This window comes from Oryctolagus cuniculus, chromosome 4, assembly GCF_964237555.1.
Source record: "Oryctolagus cuniculus chromosome 4, mOryCun1.1, whole genome shotgun sequence".
In the NCBI taxonomy this organism is placed as follows: domain Eukaryota; kingdom Metazoa; phylum Chordata; class Mammalia; order Lagomorpha; family Leporidae; genus Oryctolagus; species Oryctolagus cuniculus.
The window spans coordinates 85,962,787-85,987,702 of NC_091435.1; the positions used below are offsets into that span (position 1 = coordinate 85,962,787).

Below are 24,916 nucleotides of genomic sequence, written 5' to 3' on the forward strand. Positions count from 1 at the left end.
ACAGTAACAGTGATGCACCAAGACTCAGCCCCTGCTGGTCAGAGAGTGTCACAGGCATGGTGTGGCCTGTGTCCTCCAACACCACTGCTCACCACCCCAACATACCTGACCACACCATCTCCCTGGCCATTTATTTGGAAAATCCTATGTTTTAGAGAGAAAATGAATGAAGTCGATGTAAAACTTCATCCAGAGATTATTATTTTTTTTTTAAGAAAATATGCTTTCCTTTTTATTTTCAGGAGACAAACAGCCTTTCAAATTACCAGTTTCTGTTCCAGGATCTGGCCATTACAACTCTTATTGGGGTAACAAGTAAGACGTTTTTAAAGACTATTTTCCCAAGAGGGGCTCCCCTCAGCTGGCTTCCTGTATCCCGGAAAGATTTGTCTACCATGAAGGACAGCATCAGTAACAGTGTGGTGTGACTTATTCCCAAAGATAGATAGATAGATAGATAGATCAATCTTACTGAACCCATCTATGTATCCATGTATCTATCTATGTATCCATGTATCTGTCTGTCTATCTATCTATCCAACCATCTACCCATCCACCCAACCATCCATCCATTTTTCTATCTGTTAGCAATAGAGTATTGAAAGTGTTAGCAAATGAGAGGCTGGGTGGTTAGTTTGCTGTTTTCTGCCAAATATAGAGCTTTCTTAAAAGATCAAATATGCATCTTGAAAATCAGCCACACTGACATTAATGTACTTTGAGTTCCAGTTGTAGTTGAAATGTGCCCAGTTTTTTGCCTTTAATGCTAAATAATATTGCATTGTCTGGATGTATCACAAGTTACTTATTCATTCAGTTTTTCTTAGACTTATTTATTTGAAAGCCAGATTGAGAGAGAGAGAGAGAGAGAGAGAGAGAGAGAGAGAAGAGAGAGAGAGATAATCTTCCATCCACTGGTTCACTCCCCAAATTGCTGCAATGGCTGGGTCTAGGCCAGGCCAAAGCCAGAATCCTCTTCCAGGTCTCCCACATGGGTGACAGGGGCCCAGGTAGTTGGGACATCCTCTGCTGCCTTTTCCCAGGACATTAGCAGGGAGCTGGATTGCATCTGCGACACAAATTGTTGCCAATATGGGATGTCAGCATCGCAGGCAGTGGCTTTACCACATAGCCGGCCTCATATGTTTACTTTTGAAAGAAACCACTAAACTGTCTTCCAAGGTAGCTATATGGTTTTGTGTTTTCACCAGCAGTGAATGAGAGTTCTCGTTGTTTCATATCATCACCAACATTTGATGTTGTCAATGTTCTGAATTTTGATCTAATAGATATGGAATGGTTCCACTTGTGTCTTGATCCTATTTCCTCCTTTGTCAAGGATGTTGTTCCTGTAACAATCCCTTTTTCCATTGTCATCAACTTTTCTCTGTTCTACTAGAGCATTCTCACCAGCATATATGTTCTTGTATCTATTTTCTTTCAAACTCCTTCTTGACCCCAAACCCATCACTAGTTACTATTCCCTTTATTCCTAAATGCCCCAAACAGTTATGTGCACCTACTTATCTATTTCACATCTCCAATTTTACTACCATTTTGTTTCTATCAGCCAGATTCTGGGTATAAGCTTGGATTTTTGACTTGTGATATTTGGTAGAAAGCAGTGGTATGTTTGCAACTGTTTAACAGTTGTCTATATGTTGTATTTATGTGAGTTTATTTTAAACTTAACTGAAAATAAAAATATGTAGTGAGCAAATTGTGAATTTTATTAGCCAATTAATTCACAAAACATGCTTTTGTTGAGTTTTAATAAACTCTTGTGTCCATAATCAAACTTTTGATGGCAATTGATGACTGAGTTAGTTCTAATATAAATGTCAGTTGATTATTTTCACCTTGAGCTGAATGAGGAAGCCAGAAGAAAAATAATAAAGGTTATTTCACAACTTCAATCATTCATCTGTTGATATGGGCAACCTATTTATTGACTCTAATCATACTTCTTTAATGCTGTATGGTATTTCCTCAATTTTTATACAGTATTTACAATGTAATGGATATGATATGAAACCTTTTTAATTTTAATGTTCATTACTGACTTCAAGGACATAGATAATCCTATAATGTGGTAACAGTAATTGGGAAGAAGAATACACATGGCTTCCAAGATGGCAGAGTAGGGAAGGAACTTACTGCTCTAGTCTAGGAGAAGACAGTTTAAAAAAAAGTGGAGAGAGTGTAGTCTCAGGGAAGAGTTAGGGAGAAAATGGCAGAGGAAACTCTATACAAAGTAAAGGGACACAGTGGACCTATGTGGAGGGCGTGGATGCCCACAATTCAGGACCAGAGCTGCAGAGAGCCAATGTACCAGCACTGGAGAGTGAGGTGAGACCAGACTGTAGCAGCCCAAGCCACTGGCAACAAAGCTGCAGGAAGAGCCTAGAGGGAACCCGGCTTGGAGCCTTGTGGGTGATAGTGTACCTGCCAAACTAGAGAAGAAACAAAAAAGGAGGGACACATTTATCTCTCCCCAGTCACCTTACAACGACATCTTGTAATAAGCAGATAGAGTGGGCACCATTTTGGACATATTTATCAGCTGCACCAGCTCTTGTCTGCACCCAGCAACCAGCTGAGCAGAGACTCCTGACTCTGATGGGGAGAACTAACAGGGTGCTTCGTGATCATGAGTGTGGGGGGCTTGTGTGCCAGAACTGTGAAAAAAAACTGAGACTGTGTGAGAGGACTCACAGTGTGGCTGGGACTTTGGGCTGTTACTGTAGAAGACTCAACATGCTCAGGGCTTCCTGGTTACCTGATGATGGACTATGCTGGTGAATATGAGCTTCCAAAGAGGGCTGCACAGATCCTTTGTGTGGTTCTTGGGGCAGAGCAGACAAATATTATACCCACTAGGGCTAGTGTTAAGGCACTTGTCTCCTTTGAGGAGAGGAGATCATCATAGACACAAAAATCCTCCACAAAATTGTAGCCAATCAAATCCAACAACACATCAGAAAGATCATTCACCCAGACCAAGTGGGATTTATCCTTGGTATGCAGGGATGGTTCAACATTTGCAAATCAATCAATGTTACATTACATTAATAAACTACTGAACAAAAACCATATGATTATCTCAATAGATGCAGAGAAGCATTTGATAAAATACAACACCCTTTCATGATGAAAACTCTAAGCAAATTGGGTATAGAAGGAACATTCTAGAAGGAACAATCAAGGCAATTTATGACAAACCCACAGCCAGCATCCTATTGAATAGGGAAGTTTTTGAAGCATTCCCACTGAGATCCAGTATCAGACAGGGATGCCCACTTCATATGTAATATAGTCCTGGATGTTTTAGCCAGAGCCATTAGGCAAGAAAAAAATCAAAGGGATAGAAATTGGGAGGGAGGAAGTCAAACTATCCCTATTTGCAGATGGCATGATTCTATATATAGGAAATCCAAAATACTTCACCAAAAAAGAATTTGGTATAGTAGCAGGATATAAAAATCAACATGCAAAAATCAACAGTGTTTGTATGTACTGACAATGCCAAGGCTGAGATTGAGCTTCTAAAATAAAGCCCATTTACATTAGCTACAACAAAAATCAAATACCTTGGAATAAATTTAACCAAGGATGTCAAAAATCTTTACAATGAGAATTACAAAACATTAAAAAAAAATAGGAGAACATACAAAAAATGGAAACATCTCCCATGTTCATGGATTGGAAGAATCAATATCATCAAAAATGTCCATTTTTCCGAAAGTAATTTTCAGATTCAATGTGTTACTAATCAAAATACCAAAGGCATTCTTCTCAGTTCTAGATAAAAATGATGCTGAAATTCATATGGAAAGACAGGTGACCTCAAATAGCTAAAGCAATTTTATACAACAAAAACAAAGCTGGAGGGGCTGGCATGGTGGTGCACTAGGTTAATCCTCTGCCTGTGGCACCAGCGTCCCATATGGGAGCCGGGTTCTAGTCCTGGTTGCTCCTCTTCCAGTCCAGCTCTCTGCTATGGCCCGGAAAGGCAGTGGAGGATGGCCCAAGTGCTTGGGCACCTGCACTCACGTGGGAGACCAGAAAAGAAGCTCCTGGCTTCAGATTGGCGTAGTTCAGTTCCAGTCGTGGTAGCCATTTTGGGAGTGAACCAATGAAAGGAAGACCTTTCCCTCTGTCTGTCTCTCTCACTGTCTATAACTCTATCTGTCAAATAAATAAATAAAAAATCTTAAAAAAAAAAAAAAAAGCCGGAGGCACCACAATACCAGATTTCAAGAAATACTAGTAGGCAGTTATAAACAAACAGCCTGATACTGGTGCAAAAACAGATGCATAGACCAATCGAACAGAATAGAAATGCCAGAAATAAATCCAAGCATCTACAACCAACTTATATTTGACAAAGGAGTTAAAATCAATCCCTGGAGCAAGGATAGTTTCTTCAACAAATAGTGCTGGAAAAACTGGATTTGCACATGCAGAAGCATGAAGCAAGACCCCTAACTTACACCTTACACAAAAATCCACTCAACCTGGATTAAAGATCTAAATCTATGACCTGACACCGTCAAATTATTAGAGAACATTGGGGAAACCCTGCAAGAGATTAGCACAAAGAGTTCTTGGAAAAGACCCCAGAAGCACAAGCAGTCAAAGCCAAAATTAACAAATGGGATTATGAAATTGAGAAGTTTCTGTACTGCAAAGGAACATGCAGCAAAGTGAAGAGACAACCAACAGAATGGGAGAAATTATTTGCAAACTATGCAACTGATAAAGGATTAATAATGAGATTATACAAAGAAATCAAGAAACTCCACAACAGCAAAATAAATAACCCAGCTAACAGATGGGCAAAGGACTTAAACAGACATTTTTCAAAAGAGGAATCTAAATGGCCAACAGAGACATGAAAAAATGTTTCGGATTACTAGCCATCAAGGAAATGCAAATCAAAACTTCAATGAGGTTTCACTTCACCGCAGTTAAAATGGCTTTCATGCAGAAATCAACAAACAACAAATGCTAGTGAGGGTGTGGGGAAAAAGATACCCTAATCCATTGTTGGTAGGAATGTAAACTGGTATAGCCACTGTGGAAGACTGTATTGAGATACCTCAAAAATCTAAATATAGACCTACCATATGACCCAGCCATCTCACTCCTGGGAGTTTACCCAAGGGAAATGAAATCAGTAAATAGAAGAGTTAGCTGCACCCCCTTGTTTATAATTCACAATAGTTAACACATGGAATCTACCTAAATGCCCGTCAACTGAGGACTGGATAAAGACATTATGGGATATGTGCACTATGGAATGTTGCACAGAGGTAAAAAACAAAATCCAGTCATTTGCAACAAAAATGGATGAATCTGGAAAATATCATACTTAGTGACATGAGCCAGTCCCAAAGGGACAAATACCATATGTTCTCCCTGATCTGTGAGAACTAATAGTGCACCTAAAATACATTCTGTAGAAGTGAAATTGACACTTCAAGAAGGGATGACTTGAGCTGCCCTTGCCTTGACTGTTGAGGAAAAATTTCATATTTTTTTGTATTTTCGTTTTTTTTTCATATTTTTATTGAACTCTTTAGTTAACATAGAGTTTTATATGTGTGTGTGTGTGTATAAAATCAATTGAGGATGGATCTTAGTAAAAAATAAAAGTAGGAATAAGAGAAGGAGGAGGAAGTTTGTAACTATAAGGCTTTATAGTTTTGCATATATTCCTATGTGTAGATTCCTTTCTTCTAAGGCTATAATTTAAAAATTTGTCATGAGACTTTAAATCCCATGAAGCTGGGTGGTAAGAATGCCATCTTAAGTGTTAAAGTGATCATATTAAGTGTTGAAGTTTGAATATAGATAGGATTAAGTGTTAAAGTGAACATATAAATAGGATCAAGTGACTGGTAATAATAATAGATAGAATTAAAAAGGAGAGGATGTTCCAACATGGGAAGCAGTCCACACAGTACACTCATAGAATGACAATCACTTTAAGTAACACTCTGACCCCAGAATTAGCCCCTAGTCTGGCTGAAAAGCCTATGAGAGAATTTTAGGCATGGAAAGCCAAGACACTGTGGCAAAAAATGTTCTACATGAAGGATCTCTGTGAGTGAGACCCCAGTGGAAAGAAGTGGCCATTAAAGAAGGATGTACTTTTTTCTAAAGGGAGGAGAGAACTTCCACTTTGCTTATGGCCTTGTCTAAATACTGATGGAGTTTGTGGAGTCAAAAGGCTTCCATAGCCTAGGAAGCTCATGTCAAGAGGCTTGGGTGGTCACTGACACCACACATGAGACTATTAATTGTTAAATTAACAACAGGAGTCACTGTGCATCAACTCCCCGTGAAGGACCTCTGTCTACAATAAGTTATATTATGAGAGTTAATTGTAAAACTAGTTCTCAGTTTTTTTGTGTGTGTGTGCCTGTGTTTGCAAATTATTTAAATATTTTCTTAGTATAGAGTTTGTCTCTGTGTACAAAGTTAATTGAAAATGAATCTTAGAATGGGACTAGAAAGGAGAAAGGGAGGAGGGGTAGGAGTGTGTGTGGGAGGGCAGGTATGGTGGGAAGAATAACTATATTCCTGAAGTTGTACTTATGAAGTTTGTATTCCTTAAAAATAAAGTAATTAATTAATTAAAAAATACACATATAAAAAGTATTTGGAGGTTATCAGTTTTGCGTATTAAGTTCTTTTGTTTTGAACATATTTATTTAATTACAAGTTTGTATAATTTACTATTAATAATGGCTCAGTTTAGCAATTGACTTGAAAATTTATCACTAATTGGCATTTATGAGCCAGCTGTCAATAACAGCCACTTCTGTCTCCTTGTACTTGACTTTCTCAGAACCACCCTTCTTCCTCACAAGGTTTTTCTTTTGGCTTCTGTGGTACAGCACACTCCTCCATTATCTACCACTTAAATGAGGACTGCTTTTCTGTCTCTTTTGCTGGCTCCTGCTCCTTTATTTGTTCTCTAATTTCAGAAGGGTTCATTGCTTGGTCTTGAGTTATTTTGGGATTGGAATCTGTGCTGTCTCTCTAAGTGATAATAAGAAGTCCTCTGACTTTCATGTCCTCAGTGTACCAATGAATCTCAAATTTATATCTCAAGCTTTGATGTCTACCCAGAACTCTAGAATGAGCTACTCAGCATCTAAAGTTGGATGTTTACTAGCAATCAGACTTAACATGGTAAAACAGAACTCTTTTATTTTTTTTAAGATTTTTTATTTATTTATTTGAGAGGTATAGTCACAGACAGTGAGAGAGAGATACAGAGAAGGAGAGATCTTCTTTCTGTTGGCTCACTCCCCAAATGGCCGCAACGGCCGGAGCTGTGCTGATCTGAAGCCAGGAGCCAGAAGCTTCTTCCAGGTCTCCCATATAGGTGCAGGGGCCCAAGGACTTGGGTGATCTTCTACTGCTGTCCCAAGCCATAGCAGAGAGCTGGATTGGAAGAGGAGCAGCCAGGACTAGAACTGGTGCCCATATGGGATGCCGGCGCCGCTGGAGGAGGATTAACCTACTACACCACAGTGCCGGCCCCTAAAACAGAACTCTTAACACTACTAGAACTGATACGCAATGAAATCATCATGTACTTACTGATTCCCTAGTTTGTGCCACTTACTGTTCTAGGCATGTGGAACACATCAGTGAAATAAAAAAAAAAAATCCTTTCCCCATGCAGCTTAAATTTTATTGAAATAGTAATTCTATCTACCTAGTTGTTAAGTCAAAGACCTAAATTTATCATTAAGTTTTCTCTCTTGTTCACCCTTCTTATCCAATACATATGAAATTCTTTTTGACTCCTCCAAAACATGTTCTGATTCCCTCTCTCTATCTTCACTGCAGCCACTGTCACTGAGGAATGTCACTTGTCTTGTGAATTACCAGCACCTACAAAACTCAGCTTCTTTCTTTCACTATTGCTGTCCTCTCCTCACCCATTAACCTTTCACACTGTAGTCAATGTATTTTTAAAAAATATTTATTTATTTATTTATTTATTTATTTGAAAGGCAGAATTAGAGAGAGAGAGAGGCAGAGAGAGAGAGAGAGGTCTTCCATCCACTGGTTCACTCCCCAAATGGCCACAACAGCTGGGCCAATCCATAAGCAGAAGCCAGGAGCTTCTTCTGGGTCTTCCATGCAGGCGCAGCCGCTCAAGGTCTTGGGCCATTTTCTACTGCTTTCTCAGGCCTTATCAGAGAGCTGGATCAGAAGTGGAGCATCCTGTAGTCAAACCAGCACCCATATGGGATGCCGACAATGCAGGCAGTCGCATTACCTGCTATGCCACAGTGCTGGCCCCTGTCAATGTATTTTTACAATTTAAATATCATTATATCATTTTCTTGCTTAGAATGCTGCAATGATTTCCCAATTGCACCAAATACAAGTCTCAAAAAGACTAGCATCCTGCCTACTTCTCCAACTTCCCCTCTAGCCATATTGCCACTCATTTAGCTGTGTTGGCCACACTGGACTTTTCTGTCTGATCAACATCATCAAGCTCTTGTCACCTCAGTGCTTTTTTATTTGGTCAAATGTCACTACCTCAACACTTTTAAGTAGTGACTATGTCAATTTTTTTTCCATGATGCTACTCTATTTTATTTTTTATAGAACACTTTCCATGTTCTGAAATTGTGATATTTATCCTTGGTTTTACTAGCTTTATTCCTGCCCTCCTTTGCTCACCCTCAGTGTGCTCCATGAGAACAGCCCCTGGTCTGTCTTGATTCCTGCTATGTTCCCAATACTTCTAACAATGCCTGGCATATCAAAGGAGCTCATCAAATATTTGTTATATCCATTGAAAGAACACCCTTGGGCAGGTCCAACTGTGCTTCTTCATATGAAGCCAAATCTATCCCTGTGTAACTTACCCTGTCCCAGTTCTACCACTTGAGGTGACATGGGGTAGGCTTATTTTTATCACCCAACAGCTCTTTGGGCATTTGAAACAGCTCTCATTGATTCTGTGATTGTCCTCTCCCTAACAAACATCTCCAGGTGTTTCTCTAGTGTTTCTTAAAAACACTTGCTTCTTTTCTGTTTACCATATCAGATATATATTTTATTTTTTTAAAGATTTATTTATTTATATGAAAGTAGGAGTTACACAGAGAGAGAAGGAAAGGCAGAGAGAGAGAGAGAAAGAGGTCTTCCATCTGATATTTCACTTCCCAGTTGGCCGCAATGGCTGGAGCTGTGCCAATCCAAAGCCAGGAGCCAGGAGCTTCTTCTGGGTCTCCCATGAGGGTGCAGGGGCCCAAGGACTTGGGCCATCTTCTACTGCTTTCCCAGGCCATAGCAGAGAGCTGGATGGGAAGTGGAGCAGACAGGATTCAAACCAACACCCATATGGGATGCTGGCACTGCAGGCGGTGGCTTTATCCACTACACAACAGCGCTGGCCTCCATATATATATATATATATATATATATATAATTAACATATATTCATTGTGAAGAGAAAATGGAAAACATTACAAGATATAACAAAAAAATTTTCTATCCTATTACCTACTGCTATCCAATTAAAGCATTTTGATGCATTGCTTCCCAGTCTTTTTTCTCTAACAATTAAGAAATCAGAGTTATGTTCTCCATATATGTGTGCATCCTATTTTTCACTTAGCTTTATAATTAGTTTTAATGTCTAAATATTTAATTAATTTGTTATTAAATATACATATATCTATCAGTCATTTTAAATTGTAGAATTCAGGGATATTAATTACATTCACAGCCATTATAATACAGGCATTATCACTATATATTTCTAAAACTTTTTAATTAAATAGATCATCTACCCATTATGTAATAATTACAAATTCCCCCTCCTTTCAATCATGATAATCATTAATCTTTTTCTCAATATAATTTGCCTCTTCAAAATATTTCATATATGTGAAGTCATACAATTTATCCCTTTGTGTCAAAATTTTTCAATTACCATACTGTTTCCAAGGTTCATATGTTTTGTCACATATATCAGAAATTTATTCCTTTTTATGGCTCAATAATACTGCATTATACTTATAGAATACGTTTCTGAGACAACATTTTTAATTTACATTATAGTCAAAGGCTTCATGCTCCATTAAATAAAGAGTTGAACAAGTCCAATTTTTTTTTTTACATTTCTTTTTTTTTAACTTTTATTTAATGAATATAAATTTCCAAAGTACAGCTTAGGGATTACAATGGCTTCCCCCCCATAACGTCCCTCCCACCCGCAACCCTCCCCTTTCCCACTCCCTCTCCCCTTCCATTCACATCAAGATTCATTTTCGATTCTCTTTATATACAGAAGATCAGTTTAGCATACATTAAGTAGAGATTTCAACAGTTTGCTCCCACACAGAAACATAAAGTGAAAAATACTGTTTGAGTACTAGTTATAGCATTAAATCTCAATGTACAGCACACTAAGGACAAAGATCCTACATGAGGAGTAAGTGCACAGTGACTCCTGTTGTTGACTTAACAAATTGACACTCTTGTTTATGGCCTCAGTAATCACCCTAGGCTCTTGTCATGAGCTGCCAAGGCTATGGAAGCCCCCTGAGTTCACTGACTCTGATCATATTTAGACAAGGCCATGGTCAAAGTGGAAGTTCTCTCCTCCCTTCAGAGAAAGGTACCTCCTACTTTGATGACCCATTCTTTCCACTGGGATCTCACCCGTGGAGATCTTTCATTTAGGTTTTTTTTTCCCCCAGAGTGTCTTGGCTTTCCATGCCTGAAATACTCTCATGGGCATTTCAGCCGGATCCACATGCCTTAAGGGCTGATTATGAGGCCAGAGTGCTGTTAGGACATTTGCCATTCTATGGGCCTGCTGTGTATCTCACTTCCCATGTTGGATCATTCTCTCCCTTTTTGATTCTATCAGCTAGTATTTGCAGACACTGTTCTTGTTTATGTGATCCCTTTGGTTCTTAGTCCTATCATTACGATCAATTGTGAACAGAAATTGATCACTGGGACTAGTGAGATGGCATTGGTACATGCCACCTTGATGGGATTGAATTGGAATCCCTTGGTATGTTTCTAACTCTACCATTTGGGGCAAGTCAGCTTGAGCATGTCCCGAATTGCACATCTCTTCCCTCTCTTATTCCCACTCTTAGATTTAACAGCGATCACTTTTTTTTTTTTTTTTTTTTTTTTGGAATGCCACTAGTCCACGTTTATTAGCCAAGCTCACAACAGTCTAAAACCTCTTTCCCCAAATTTTGAGGATGGTTTTATAATCACAAGGACAAATACAGTTTTAATTTGAACATTGCTAAGAAAACAAAGAGTTTCTGGGGTGGCTTCACTTTTCAGTAAAGTTTCAGCACTTAAGAAGAATTGTGTATTGATTACAGTATTCAACCAAAAGTATTAAGTAGAACAAACAAAAAAAAATACTAAGAGGGATAACATATTAAGCTGCTCATCAACAGTCAGGGTGAGGGCTGATCAAGTCACCGTTTCTCATAGTGTTCATTTCACTTTAACAGGTTTCCTTTTTGGTGCTCAGTTAGTTGTCATCTATCAAGGAGAACAAGTGGTATTTGTCCCTTTGGGATTGGCTTATTTCACTCAACATAATGTTTTCCAAATTCCTAACAGGGATCACTTTTCAGTTAAAATGTAAACACCTAAGAATAATTGTGTGTTAATTACAGAGTTCAACCAATGGTACTAGAACAAAAAAAAAATACTAAAATGGATAAAGTATTACATTGTACATCAACCGTCAGGACAAGAGCTGATCAAGTCACTGTTTCTCATAGTGTCCATTTCACTTCAACAAGTTTCCCCTTTGGTGCTCAGTTATAGTTCAGCAGGAATATAGGCAGGACTATAAGCAGTAATCAAATTAAAATATGTCAATTTCATGCAATACAATAAATTTTAAAACAGTCACAGCTCATTAAAATTATAGTAGTACATTATTCATCACCATTTCTTTTTTAAATTTTTTTTAGATTTATTTATTTGACAGGTAGAGTTATAGACAGTGAGAGAGAGAGACAGAGAGAAAGGTCTTCCTTCTATTGGTTCATTCCCCAAATGGCTGCTACGGCCGACGCCTCGCCGATCCAAAGCCAGGAGCCAGGTGCTTCTTCCTGATCTCCCATGCAGGTGCTGGGGCCCAAGCACTCGGGCCATCCTCCACTGCACTCCTGGGCCACAGCAGAGAGCTGGACTGGAAGAGGTGCAACCAGGACTAGAACCCAGCGCCCATATGGAATTCCAGTGCCGCAGGTGGAGGATTAACCCAGTGAGCCACGGCGCTGGCTCCTCTTCACCATTTCTTTGACATAAACAAAGTTAGACAAAACTATATTTGCAATGATAGTATTTTTTCACATTTCTTTTCTTCCCAGAAACCTTTTATATCAGGAATAGACACTTCCTTCATTTCATAAATATAGTTTTAGGAATACAGTTATTCTTTCCAACATACTTGCCCTCCCACCCACACTCCCACCCGTCTTCCTCCTCCCTTTCCTATTCTCTTTCTTATTTTGTTACTAAGATCTATTTTCAAATAACTTTATACACATATGATTAAATCTATACTAAGTAAAGACTTCAACAAATTGTATAAAAAAAAAAAAAACTGTTCCTCAACAGTGAAGACAAGGGCTGTTCAAATTCATTGCATTTCAAAATGTCAATTTCACTTCTTTTTTTCTAAATATTTGCATATTTGTTTGAAAGGCAGAGTTACAGAGAGGCAGAGGAAGAGAGAGAGAGAGGTAGAGTGGTGGTTCACTCCACAAATGGTCACAATGGCCAGTACCATGCTGATCTGAAGCCAGGAGCCAGGAGTTTCTTCCAGGTCTCCCACATGGGTGCAGGGCCCTCTTCCACGGCTTTCTCTGGCCTTAGCAGAGAGTTGGATTGGAAGTGGAGCAGCCTGGACTTGAACCAGTGCCCATAGGGATGCCAGCACTCTAGGAGACAGCTTTACCTGCTATGCCACAGTGTCGGCCTCAAATTTCACTTCTATAGATTACATTTTAGGTGCTTTACTAGTTATCACATATCAGAGAGAACATATGGTATGTGTCCTTTTGGGTTTATTTCATTTGGCTTATTTCATTAAATACGATGTTTTCCAGTTGCATCCATTTTATTGCAAATGAAAGGATTTGATTTTTCTTTTTCTTTTTTTTTTTTTTTACCACTGGTGTACAGTGTACGTATCCATGGTGTACATATCCAGTAATTTCTTTATACAGCCTTTAGTTGATGAGAATTTGTGTTGATTCTATATCTTATCTATTGTGAATTGAGCTGCAATAAACATGGGGGTACAGAAAACTCTTCTGTTTACTGATTTCATTTCCCTTGGGTAAACTCCCAGGAGTGGGATGGCTGGGTCATATGTGAAGTCTATATTCAGATTTTTGAGGTATCTCCATACTGTCTTCCACAGGGGCTATACCAGTTTACATTCCCATCAACAGTGGATTAGGGTACCTTTATCTCTACATCCGTGGCAGAATTTGTTATTTGTTGATTTCTGTATGAAAGCCATTCTAACTGGCGTGTAGTGAAACCTCCATGTAGATTTGATTTGCTTTTCCCTGATTGCTAGTGATCTTGAGGATTTTTTTCATGTGTCTGTTGGCCATTTGGATTTCCTCATTTGAAAAATGCCTGTTTAAGTCCTTTACCCATTTCTTAACAGGCATGTTGTTTTGTTGTTCTTGAGTTTCTTGATCTCTTTATATATTGTAGTTATTAATCTTTTATCTTTTGCATAGTTTGCAAATAATTTCTTCCATTCTGTTGGTTGTCTCTTCACTTTGCTGGGTGTTTCTTCTGCAGTACAGAAGCTTCTCAATTTGTTGTAATCCTATTTGTCAATTTGGGCTTTGACTGCTTATGCCTGGGGTCTTTTCCAAGAAATCTTTGCCTATGCCAATGTCTTTTGCAGGATTTCTCCAGTATTCTCTAATAATTTAATGGTATCGGGTCATAGATTTAGGTCTTTAATTCATTTTGAGTGGATTTTTGTGTAAGGTGTAAGTTAGGGGTCTTACTTCATGCTTCTGCATGTGGAAATCCAGTTTTTCCAGCACCATTTATTGAAGAGACTGTCCTTGCTCCAGCGATTGATTTTAGCTCCTTTGTCAAAGACAAGTTGGTTGTAGATGTGTGGATTGACTTCCAGCGTTTCTATTCTGTTCCATTGATCTATCCATCAGTTTTTCTACCAGTACCAGGCTGTTTTGATTATAATTGCCTTGTAGTATGTTTTGAAATCTGGTATTGTGATGCCTCCAGCTTTGTTTTTGTTGTTTAAAATCGTTGTAGCTATTTGAGGTCTCTTTTATTTCCATATGAATTTCAGCATCATTTTTTCCAGATCTGAGAAAAATATCCCTGATATAATAATTGGGATCACATTGAATCTGTAAATCACTTTTGGTAGTATGGACATTTTAATGATATTGATTCTTCCAATCCATGAACATGGAAGATTTTTTCCATTTTTGGTATCTCCTTCTATTTCCTTCTTTAATGTTTTGTAATTCTCATTGCAGTGATCTTTGACATTCTTGATTAAATTTCTTCCAAGGTATTTGATTTTTTTGGTAGCTGTTGAGAATGGTTTAGACCTTAGAATTTCTTTCTCAGCTGTGACATTATCTGTGTATACCAAGGCTATTGATTTTTATGTGTTGATTTTATATCCAAACTATTCTATACGTTTTGGACACCCTATATATATATATATATATATATATATATATATATAATCATGTCATCCAATAAGGATAGTTTGACTTCCTCATTCCCAATTTGTAAACCTTTGATTTATTTTTCTTACCTAATGGCTCTGGGTAAAGCTTCCAGAACTCTATTGACTAGCAATGGTGGGAGTTGGCATCCTTGTCTGGTTATGGATCTCAGTGGGAATGCTTCCAACTTTTCCTCATTTAATAGGATCCTGGCATGGTTTTGTCATAAATCGCCTTGATTATGTTGAGGAATGTTCCTTCTTTATCCAATTTGCTTAAAGTTTTCATCATGAATAGGTGTTGTATTTTATCAAATGTTTCTCTGAATCTATTGAGATGATCATATGGGTTATATTTTTTAATTTGTACATGTGAAGTATCACATTGATTGATTTCCATATGTTGAATCATCCCTACATACCATGGATAAATCCTTATCTGGTCTGGGTGACTGATCTTTCTAATGTGTTGTTAGATTAGATTAGCTAGTAGTTTGTTGAGGATTTTTGTATCCGTGTTCTCCAGAGATATTGGTCTATAGTTCTCTTTCTCTGTTGCATCTTTTCCTGGTTTAGGAGTTAAGGTGATGTTGGCTTCATAGAAGGAGTTTGGTAGGATTCTCTCCCTTTCAATTTTTTTTGAATAGCTTGAGAAGTGTAGGGATTAGTTCTTCTTTAAAAGTCTGGTAGAATTCAGCTGTTAAGCTGTCTGTTCCTCGGCTTTTCCTTATTGGAATGGTCTTTATTACTGAATCAATTTCCATTTTGGTTATTGTTCTGTTTAGGTTTTTATTTCTTCATGGCTCAATTTAGGTATGTTTTATGTGTCGAGGAATCTATCCATATCTGCTAGGTTTTTGAGTTTATTGGAATACAGCTCTTTGTAGTAATTTCTGATGATTCCTTTTATTTCTGTGGTATCTGTTGTTACCTTTCCTTTTTTATCTCTAATTTTATTGATTTGGGTCCTTTCCCTTTTTTGTTGGTTAGTTGGACCAATGATGTCAATTTTGTTTGTTTTTTCAAAAAAACAGCTCTTTGTTTTGCTTATATTTTGTATTTTTTGTTTCATTTGCTTATTTCTTTTCTAATTTCAATTATTTCTTTTCTTCTACTAGTTTTGGTTTTGGTTTGCTGTTGTCTTTCTAGGTCATTGAGATACATTGATAGCCCATTTTTTGGTGCCTTTACAATTTCTTGATGTAGGCACAAATTGCTATAAACTCTCCCCTTAACACTGCTTTTGTTGTATCCCATACATTTTGATATGTTATACTTTCATCTTCATTTGTTTCTATGAATTCATTCTGCATGTGTTTACATATTCTAAAGATTATCAAGTCATTGATTTCCAGATTCATTCCATTGTTAGAGAAGATATATGGCATGGTTTCATTTTTTTTGTATTTGCTGATACTTGCTTTATGGCCTAGCATGTCTCCTATCCTAGAAAAAATTCTATGCAATGGTGAGAAGAATGTGTATTCTGTGACTGTAGGATGGAATGTTCTGTAGAAATCTATTAGGTCCATTTGGTCTATAATGTCTGCTGTTTCCTTGCTGATTTTCTGTCTAGTTGATCTGTCTACTGCTGAAAGTGGTGGATTGAAGTCCCCTTTTACCTTTCTATTGGGATCTATATCTCCCTTTAGATCCCTTAACATTTTTAAATAGCCAGTTTAACTGTAATTAGTTGCATATACATTTATAATTGTTACATCTTCCTGTTGAATTGATCCCTTAATTATTACATAGTGCCCTTTTAACAGTTTTTTTTCCTTTTTTTGACAGGCAGAGTTAGACAGTGACAGAGAGACAGAGAGACAGAGAGAAAGATCTCCTTCTGTTGGTTCACCCCCCAAATGGCCGCGATGGCCGGCATGCTGCGTCGATCCAAAGCCAGGAGCCAGGTGCTTCCTCCTGGTCTCCCATGCGGGTGCAGGGCCCAAGCAGTTGGGCCATCCTCCACTGCCTTCCTGGGCCACAGCAGAGAGTTGGACTGGAAAAGGAACAACTGGGACAGAACCGGCACCTCAACCGGGACTAGAACCCGGAGTACTGGTGCTGCAGGCAGAGGATAGCCTAGTGAGCCACAGTGCCAGTCTCTCTTTCTTTTTTTTAAAAGGTTTTTTTATTTATTTATTTGAAATGCAGCGTTACAGAGGGACAGAGGCAGAGAGAGAGAGAGAGAGAGAGAGAGAGAGGTCTTCCATCCGCTGGTTCCCTCCCTAAATGTCTGCAATGGTTAGACCTGGGCCAATCCAAAGCCAGGAGCCTGGAGCTTCTTCTGGGTCTCCCACACAGGTGCAGGGACCCAAGAACTTGGGTTATCTTCTGCTTCTTTTCCAGACACATTGGCAGGGAGCTGGATCAGAAGTGGAGCAGTCAGGTCTTGAACCAGAGCTCATATGGGATGCTAGCATTTCAGGCAGTGACTTTATCCCTTCTCCACAGTGCCAGCCCCTTGATTTCTCTTGTAACAAGTTGTCACTAGTGTATAAAAAAACTACTGGGTTTTGTATATTAATTTCATAATCTTCAACCTTACCGAATTTATCAATTCTAATAGCTTTTTGATAGATTTTTTCATGTTTTTCCATGTATAACATCATGCCATCTGCAAACATGGATATTTTTATTTTTTTCTTTTCAATTTTGACACTCTTTATTTCTTTCTTCTCTCTAATTGCTCTTGCTAATTCTTCCAATACTATATTGAATAAGAATGATGAAACTGGACATCCTTGTCTTATTCTGGATCTGAGGGGAAATTCTTTCAGCTTTTCCCAAGTCTGTATGATATTGGCTGTTGGTTTGTTATACATATCCTTTTTTTTAAAGATTTATTTATTTATTTGCAAGTTAGAGTTACACAGAAAAAGGAGAGGCAGAGGCAGAGGCAGAGAGGGAGAGAGAGAGAGAGAAAGAGAGAAAGAGAGAGGTCTTCCATCTGCTGGTTCACTCCCCCAATTGGCCTCAATGGCTGGAGCTGTACCTATCCAAAGCCAGGAGCCAGGAGCTTCTTCTGGGTCTCCCACGTGGGTCCAGGGGCCCAAGGACTTGGACTATCTTCTACTGCTTTCCCAGGCCATAGCTGAGAGCTGAATGGGAAGTGCAGCATCAGGGTCTTGAACCAGTGCCCATATGGGATGGCAGCGCTTTGGGCCAGGACATTAATGCACTGAGCCACAGTGCTGGCCCCATATGTATTCTTTATAATTCTGAGGCATGTTCCTTTTATACCTAGTTTGTGGAGGATTTTTATTATGAAGGCATATTGAATCTTATCAAATGCTTTCTCTCCATTTATTGAGATGACCATAAGATTTTTGTTTTTCATTCTGTTAAGTGATTTATGATGTTTATTGACTTGTGAATGCTAAACCACCCTTGCATCTCTAGGATAAATCTCACTTCATTGTGATTTGTGATCTTTTTGATGTGGTGCTGGGTCTAGTTTACTTGCATTTTCTTGAAATTTTTTGCATATATGTTCATCAAGTATACAGGTCTGTAGTTTTCTTTGTATGTTCTTCGTTCTGTTTTAATATCAGAGTGACACTGTTTTCAGAAAAAGAGTTTGGGAGAATTCCATCTTGTCCAATATTTTGGAATAGTTTGAAAAGTATTGGAGTTTGATCATCTTTAAATATGTTGTAGAATTCAGTAGTAAAGCCCTAACGTTCCAGAATTTTTCTTAATTGGAGTCCTTTAATTCTTGCTTCGGTCTCATTGCTTGTTTCATTTAGATTGCCCATATCTTCTTGATTTAATCATAGCATATATCAGGAATTTATCTATTTCTTAAAAATTTTCCAACTTGTTATCATACAGTTTTCATAATAGTATATTATGATCCTTTGTATTTCAGTGATGTCTGTTATAATGTCTCTTTTTCATGTGAAATTTTATTTATTTGAGTTTTTTCTTTGTCAGCCTGGTCCAAGTTTTGTCTATTTTGTCTATTTTCTCAAAAACAGCATTTGTTTTGTTTATCTTTTGTATTTTTTAAGTTTCAGTTTAATTTTTTTATGCTCTGATCCTTGTTATTTCTCATGCTGATTTGGGATTCGGTTTGATTTTGTTTTTCTAAGTCCTTGGTCTGTTATCATTAGATCGTCTATTTAAGACCTTCCTACTTTTTAAAAAAACTTTTATTTAGTAAATATAAATTTCCAAAGTACAGTTTATGGATTACAATAGCTTTTTCCTCCCCATAACTTCCCTCCCACTCGCACCCCTCCCATCTCCTGCTCCCTCTCCCATTCCATTCACATCAAGATTCATTTTCAATTCTCTTTATATACAGAAGATCAGTTTAGTATATATTAAGTAAAGATTTCATCAGTTTGCACCCACACAGAACATAAAGTGTAAAATACTGTTTTAGTACTAGTTATAGCATTAATTCACATTGAACAACATATTAAGGACAGAGATCCCACATGAGGAGTAAGTACACAGTGACTCCTGTTGTTGACTTAACAATTTGATACTCTTGTTTATGGCGTCAGTAATCTCCCTAGGCTCTTGTCATGAGTTGCCAAGGCTATGGAAGCCTTTTGAGTTGGCCGACTTCAATCTTATTTAGACAAGGTCCTAGTCAAAGTGGAAGTTCTCTCCTCCCTCCCTCTCTTTCATTTAGGTGTTGTGTTGTTGTTGTTTTTTTTTTTTTTTTTTTTTGCCAGAGAGTCTTGGCTTTCCATGCCTGAAATACTCTCATGGGCTTTTCAGCTGGATCCGAATGCCTTAAGGGCTGATTCTGAAGCCAGAGTGCTGTTTAGGACATCTGCCATTCTACGAGTCTGCTGTGCATCCCACTTCCCATGTTGGATCGTTCTCTCCCTTTTTTATCCTATCAGCTAGTATTCTCAGACATTAGTCTTGTTTGTGTGATATCTTTGACTCTTAGACCTATCAGTGTGATCAATTGTGAACTGAAATTGATCACTTGGACTAGTGAGATGGCATTGGTACATGCAACCTTGATGGGATTGTATTGGAATCCCTTGGCACATTTCTAACTCCACCATTTGGGGCAAGTCCGATTGAGCATGTCCCAAATTGTACATCTCTTTCCTCTCTTATTACCACTCTTATATTTAACAGGGATCACTTTTCAGTTAAATTTAAACACCTAAGAATAATTGTGTGTGGGGAAATGCAAATCAAAACCACAATGAGATTTCACCTCACCCCAATGAACATGGCTCACATTCAGAAATCTACCAACAACAGATGCTGGCAAGGATGTGGGGAAAAAGGGACACTAACCCACTGTTGGTGGGAATGCAAACTGGTTAAGCCACTATGGAAGTCAGTCTGGAAATTCCTCAGAAACCTTAATATAACCCTACCATACAACCCAGCCATCCCACTCCTGGAATTTACCCAAAGGAAATTAAATTGGCAAACAAACAAGCTGTCTGCACCTTAATGTTTATTGCAGCTCAATTCACAATAGTTAAGACCTGGAATCAACCCAAATGCTCATCAACAGTAGACTGGATAAAGAAATTATGCGACATTTACTGTATAGAATACTATACAGTGGTCAAAAACAATGAAATCCGGTCATTTGCAACAAAATGGAGGAATCTGGAAAACATGTTGCTGAGTGAATTAAGCCAGTCCCAAAGGGACAAATATCATATGTTCTACCTGATCAATGACAACTAACCAAGCACAAAGAAGGAAACTTGTTGAAGTGAAATGGACACTATGAGAAACAGTGACTTGATCAGCCCTTGTCCTCAATGTTGATGTACAATTTAATACTTTATCCCTTTTAGTATTTTTTTTTTGTTCTAGGTAATACTATTGGTTGAACTCTGTAATTAACACACAATTATTCTTAGGTGTTTAAATTTAACTGACCTTTCTACTTTTTAATGTAAACATTTCATGCTATAATCTCCTGTTTAATATTGCTTTTGCTGGGTCTCATGGGTTTTGATAGTTTTAATTTTCATTTTTTAGAGATTTAATTATTTATTTGAAAGAGTTGCAGAGAGAGAGGAAGAGAAAGAGAGAGAGAGAGAGGTATTCCACCTGCTGGTTTACTCGCCAAATGGCCACAATGACCAGAACCGGCCTGGCCCAGAGCCAGGAGCTTCTTCCTGGTCTCCTACATGGGTGCAGGGGACCAAGAACTTGAGTCATCATCAGCTGCTTTCCCAGGAGCATTAGCAGAGCGCTGGATTGGAAGTGGAGCAGCTGGGAATTGAACTAATGCGTATATCAGATGCTGATGCCACAAGTGTGGCTTACCCACTATGCCACAGTACCAGCTCCTAAAAAATTTTTGATGCACACATTAGTACTAGTGTACTGATGGTATTTCAACTATCAGCAATACATGGTAGTTCCAATTTCTTCACAGCTTCTATTATTATTTAGCTTCTAAATGTTATTTTAGCTGTTGTAGTCAGTATGGAGTAATATGTGATTTTGATTTGCATCTCCATAATTCCTAAAAATGTTGAACTTATTGTGCTTTTTAATCATCTGCATAATCTTCTGTTAAGAAATTGATCTTCTGTATATAGAGATAATTGAAAATTAATCTTGATGTGAATTGAAGAGGAGAGGGAGTGGGAGAGGGGAGTGTTGTGGGTGGGAGGGAAGTTATGGGGGGGAAGCTATTGTAATCCATAAGCTGTACTTTGGAAATTTATGTTCATTAAATAAAATAAAAATATATATATATATATAAAAGAAATGTTTATTTAAGTTCTTTGACCTTTTTCTGAGTTGGATTTTTATCTTTTGGCCATTGAATTCTAGTTCTTAATAAATTATGGATATTGCAGCCAGCATTATGGCATGGCAGGTTAATGCACTGCCTGAAATGCTGGCATTCCATATGGTGGCTGAGTCAAGCCACAGCTTCTCCACTTCCTATAATGCACTTGGAATATCAGCAGAAGATGGCTTGAGTGGTTGGGCCCCTGCTATCCACATGGGAGACCTAAATGGACTTCTAGGCTCCTGGCTTTGTTCTGGCCCAGCTCTAGCCATTGGGGTCATTTGGGGAGTGAACCAGTAGATAGGAAATCTCTCTCTGCCTCCCCCTTTGTGTGTGTGTGTCTCTCTCCCTCTATCTCTATACCTCTCAGATAAATAAAATAAATCTCTAAAAGAGTACATATTGTGGATATTAAACCCTTGTCAAAGTATTTTCTCCATACTGCATGTTGTCTTTTAACTTTCTTGATTATGTCCTTTGAAATAAAATATTTTTAATTTTGATGGAATCCAATGAATCTATTTTTTTTGTTTCTCATGCCTTTGTTGGTCTATCCAAGAATCAGCTGCCAAGTCCATGGTTATGAATATTTAGCCCTATTGTCCTTTAAGAATTATTTTGCTTTTAACCCCTGTATTTTGATCTTTGACCCATTATTGCATTAATTCTATAAATGATGCGAAGTAGGGATACAAACTCATTCTTTACATTTGGAAATCCAGTTACAGTACCATCATTTGTTGAGGAGACTGTTCTTCCCCCTAGCAAATGGCCTCAATACTCATTAAGAAAATCAATTGGCCATTATATGTAGCCTTACTTTTGGACCTGCAATTCCATTTCATTGGTATATATGTCTTATGTTAGTACCAGACTGTTTTGACTTAGATTTTTGTAGTAAATTTGAAACAAGGACATGGGAGTTCACTTTTTTATTGTTGTTCTTTTCAAGATTATTTTGACTACTCAGTGTTCCTTACAATTCCATATGTATGTGAGAACCAGTTTTTCCATGACTGTAAATCCAAATGCCATTTGAGTTTTTCTATGGATTGTGTTGAATTTTTAGATCAAATTGAATCATATGGAAGCTTTAACAATATTGTCTTTTTGTCCATGCATATGATATGTATCTGTATAAATTCACATAGATTAAAATTTCTTTGAGAAAAACTGTGTAGTTTTCAGTGTACTAGTTTTCTTTCTTAGTTAAATTTATCCCTAGATATTTCATTTTTTGGATGCTATTCAAAATGGAATCTTTCCTTAATTTACTTTTTGAATTGTTCATTGTTGGAGTATTGTATTAATCTTGCACTATGAAATATTAGTGAATTCATTTGTTAACTCTAATTTCTTTGGGGATTTCAATATATAGGATCTTAGTTCCTCCTTCCAATTTGGATTTCTTTTCTTTTTTTCTATCTAAAAACACAGTTGAAAACAGGTGTTGAAACTGAGCATCACTATGTTGTTCCTGACCTTAGGGGAAGAGCTTCAATCTGTTACCCTGGATTTATTACATTAGCTATTTGTTTTTCATTAAATGATGTGGAATCACAGGGATTGCATATAAGATACTAAATTTATAACAATTTAGTTTGAATTCATATATGCACTTCAAGAATGTGAAAATTCTACTACTCCCTTTTAGCTCTATTCCCCATTTTTGCTTTGACATCACAAATTGCATCTTTACTGTGAGCCAAATAATATAGATGTATAATTATTTATATGCATTTTTCTTTCTTTGAAAGGCTTAATTTATTTGAAAGACAGAGTTACACAGTGAGATTTACAGAGAGAGAGAGAGAGAGAGAGAGAGAGAGAGAGCTTGAGAGCAATCTTCCCTACACTGGTTCACTCCCTAAATGGCTGCAACAGCTGGGGCTATGTCAGGCCAAAGCCAGGGGCCTGGAATTCCACCTGGGTCTTCTATGTGGATGGCAGGAGTCTAAGTACTTGGGATATCTTTTGCTGCTTTCCCAGGTGCATTAGCAGGGAGCTGGATCAGAAGTGGAGCAGCTAGGACTTGAACTGGTGCCCATATGGGATGCTGGTATTATAGGTAGTGGCTTAACCCACTGTGCCATGATGCTGGCCCTGTGTTTTTTTTTAATCATGTAGCAATAAAATGTGTGATTACAAACCAAAATATAATAATTCTGGCTTTTACATTTGTTGAAATAATCACCTTTACTGGACATCATTATTTATTCTTCAGGGTTTGAGTTTCTGGCTGGTGTCTTTTCATCTCAACCTGTGCCTTTCAGTTTCTGTCTAGTGTCCTTTAATTACAACTTATGCCTCTGAACATTTCTTTAGAGTAGGTTTAATAAACTCCTACAATTTTTGTTTATCTTGGGAATATCTTAATTTCTCCCTCATTTTTGCACCTTGGTTTTGCAAAGCTTAGAATTCTTAATCAACAGATTTTTTTTCAGCACTTTAAATATGTCACTCTATTGACTTCTGGCTCCCATGATTCTGATGAGAAATTGACTATTAGTATTATTGAAGATCCTTCATAGATCTTGAATCATTTTTCTCCTGTTTGCTTCAGGTTCTCTCTTTTTTCCTTAACATTTATTTATTTATATGAAAAGCAGAGTCAGAGAGAGAAAGAAAGAGAGTGAGAGAGAGAGAGAGAGAAAGAGAGAGATATCTTCCATCCAGTTGTTCACTCTCCAAATGGCCATAATGGCTGGAGTTGGGCAGCTCCGAAGCCAGGAGCCAGAAGCCAGGAGCCAGGAGCTTCTTCCAGGTCTCCCATGTGAATGCAGGGGGCCAAGCACTTGGGTCATCTTTTGCTGCTTTCCTAGCTGCATTAGCAGGGTGCAGGATTGGAAGTGGAGCAACTGGGACTCAAACCAGCATCCTCATGGGATGCTGGTACTACAGATGCTGGCCTCACACACTGTGCCACAGCCCCAGTCCCCAGGTTCTCTGTCTTTGGATTTTTACGGTTTAATTATAATACCAGGGTGTGAGTCTCTTAGGGTTTAGTTTAGTGTATATTTTGAATTCCATGAGTGCAAATTGAAGCCTTTCATCAAATTTGGGACATTTTCTAGCATTATTTCTTCAAATAGTCTTTTTTTTTCTTTTTCTTCTCTCCTTCAGAGACTCCCACTGTGCATGTTCATCTGTTTGATAGAGATCTGCAGATCTCTGAGATTCTATTCAATTTTCTTTGTTCTTTTATCATTCTTCTCCTTAGATTGGGTTATTTGAATGGCTATATTTTTAAAAAAAATATTTATTTAATTTATGTTAAAGGCAGAGAGAGAGAGGGAGGGAGGGAGAGAGAGAGAGGGAGAGAGGGAGAGAGGGTGAGAGGGTGAGAGGGTGAGAGGGAGAGAGAGAATCTTCCATCTGCTGGTTCACTTCCC

At 37.9% G+C, this 24,916-nt stretch overlaps 1 protein-coding gene across 6 annotated transcripts in view; it reads left to right on the forward strand.

Moving 5' to 3' along the window:
- Positions 1–24,916, forward strand: part of ATP13A4 (ATPase 13A4) — a 182,925-nt gene that overhangs the window by 137,781 nt on the left and 20,228 nt on the right. For all 6 annotated transcript variants that reach the window (XM_070072346.1, XM_070072347.1, XM_070072348.1 and 3 more), the window contains one exon: positions 243–315. In XM_070072346.1, the coding sequence (XP_069928447.1) occupies positions 243–315 (73 nt within the window). The remainder of the gene's footprint in view (positions 1–242; positions 316–24,916) is intronic.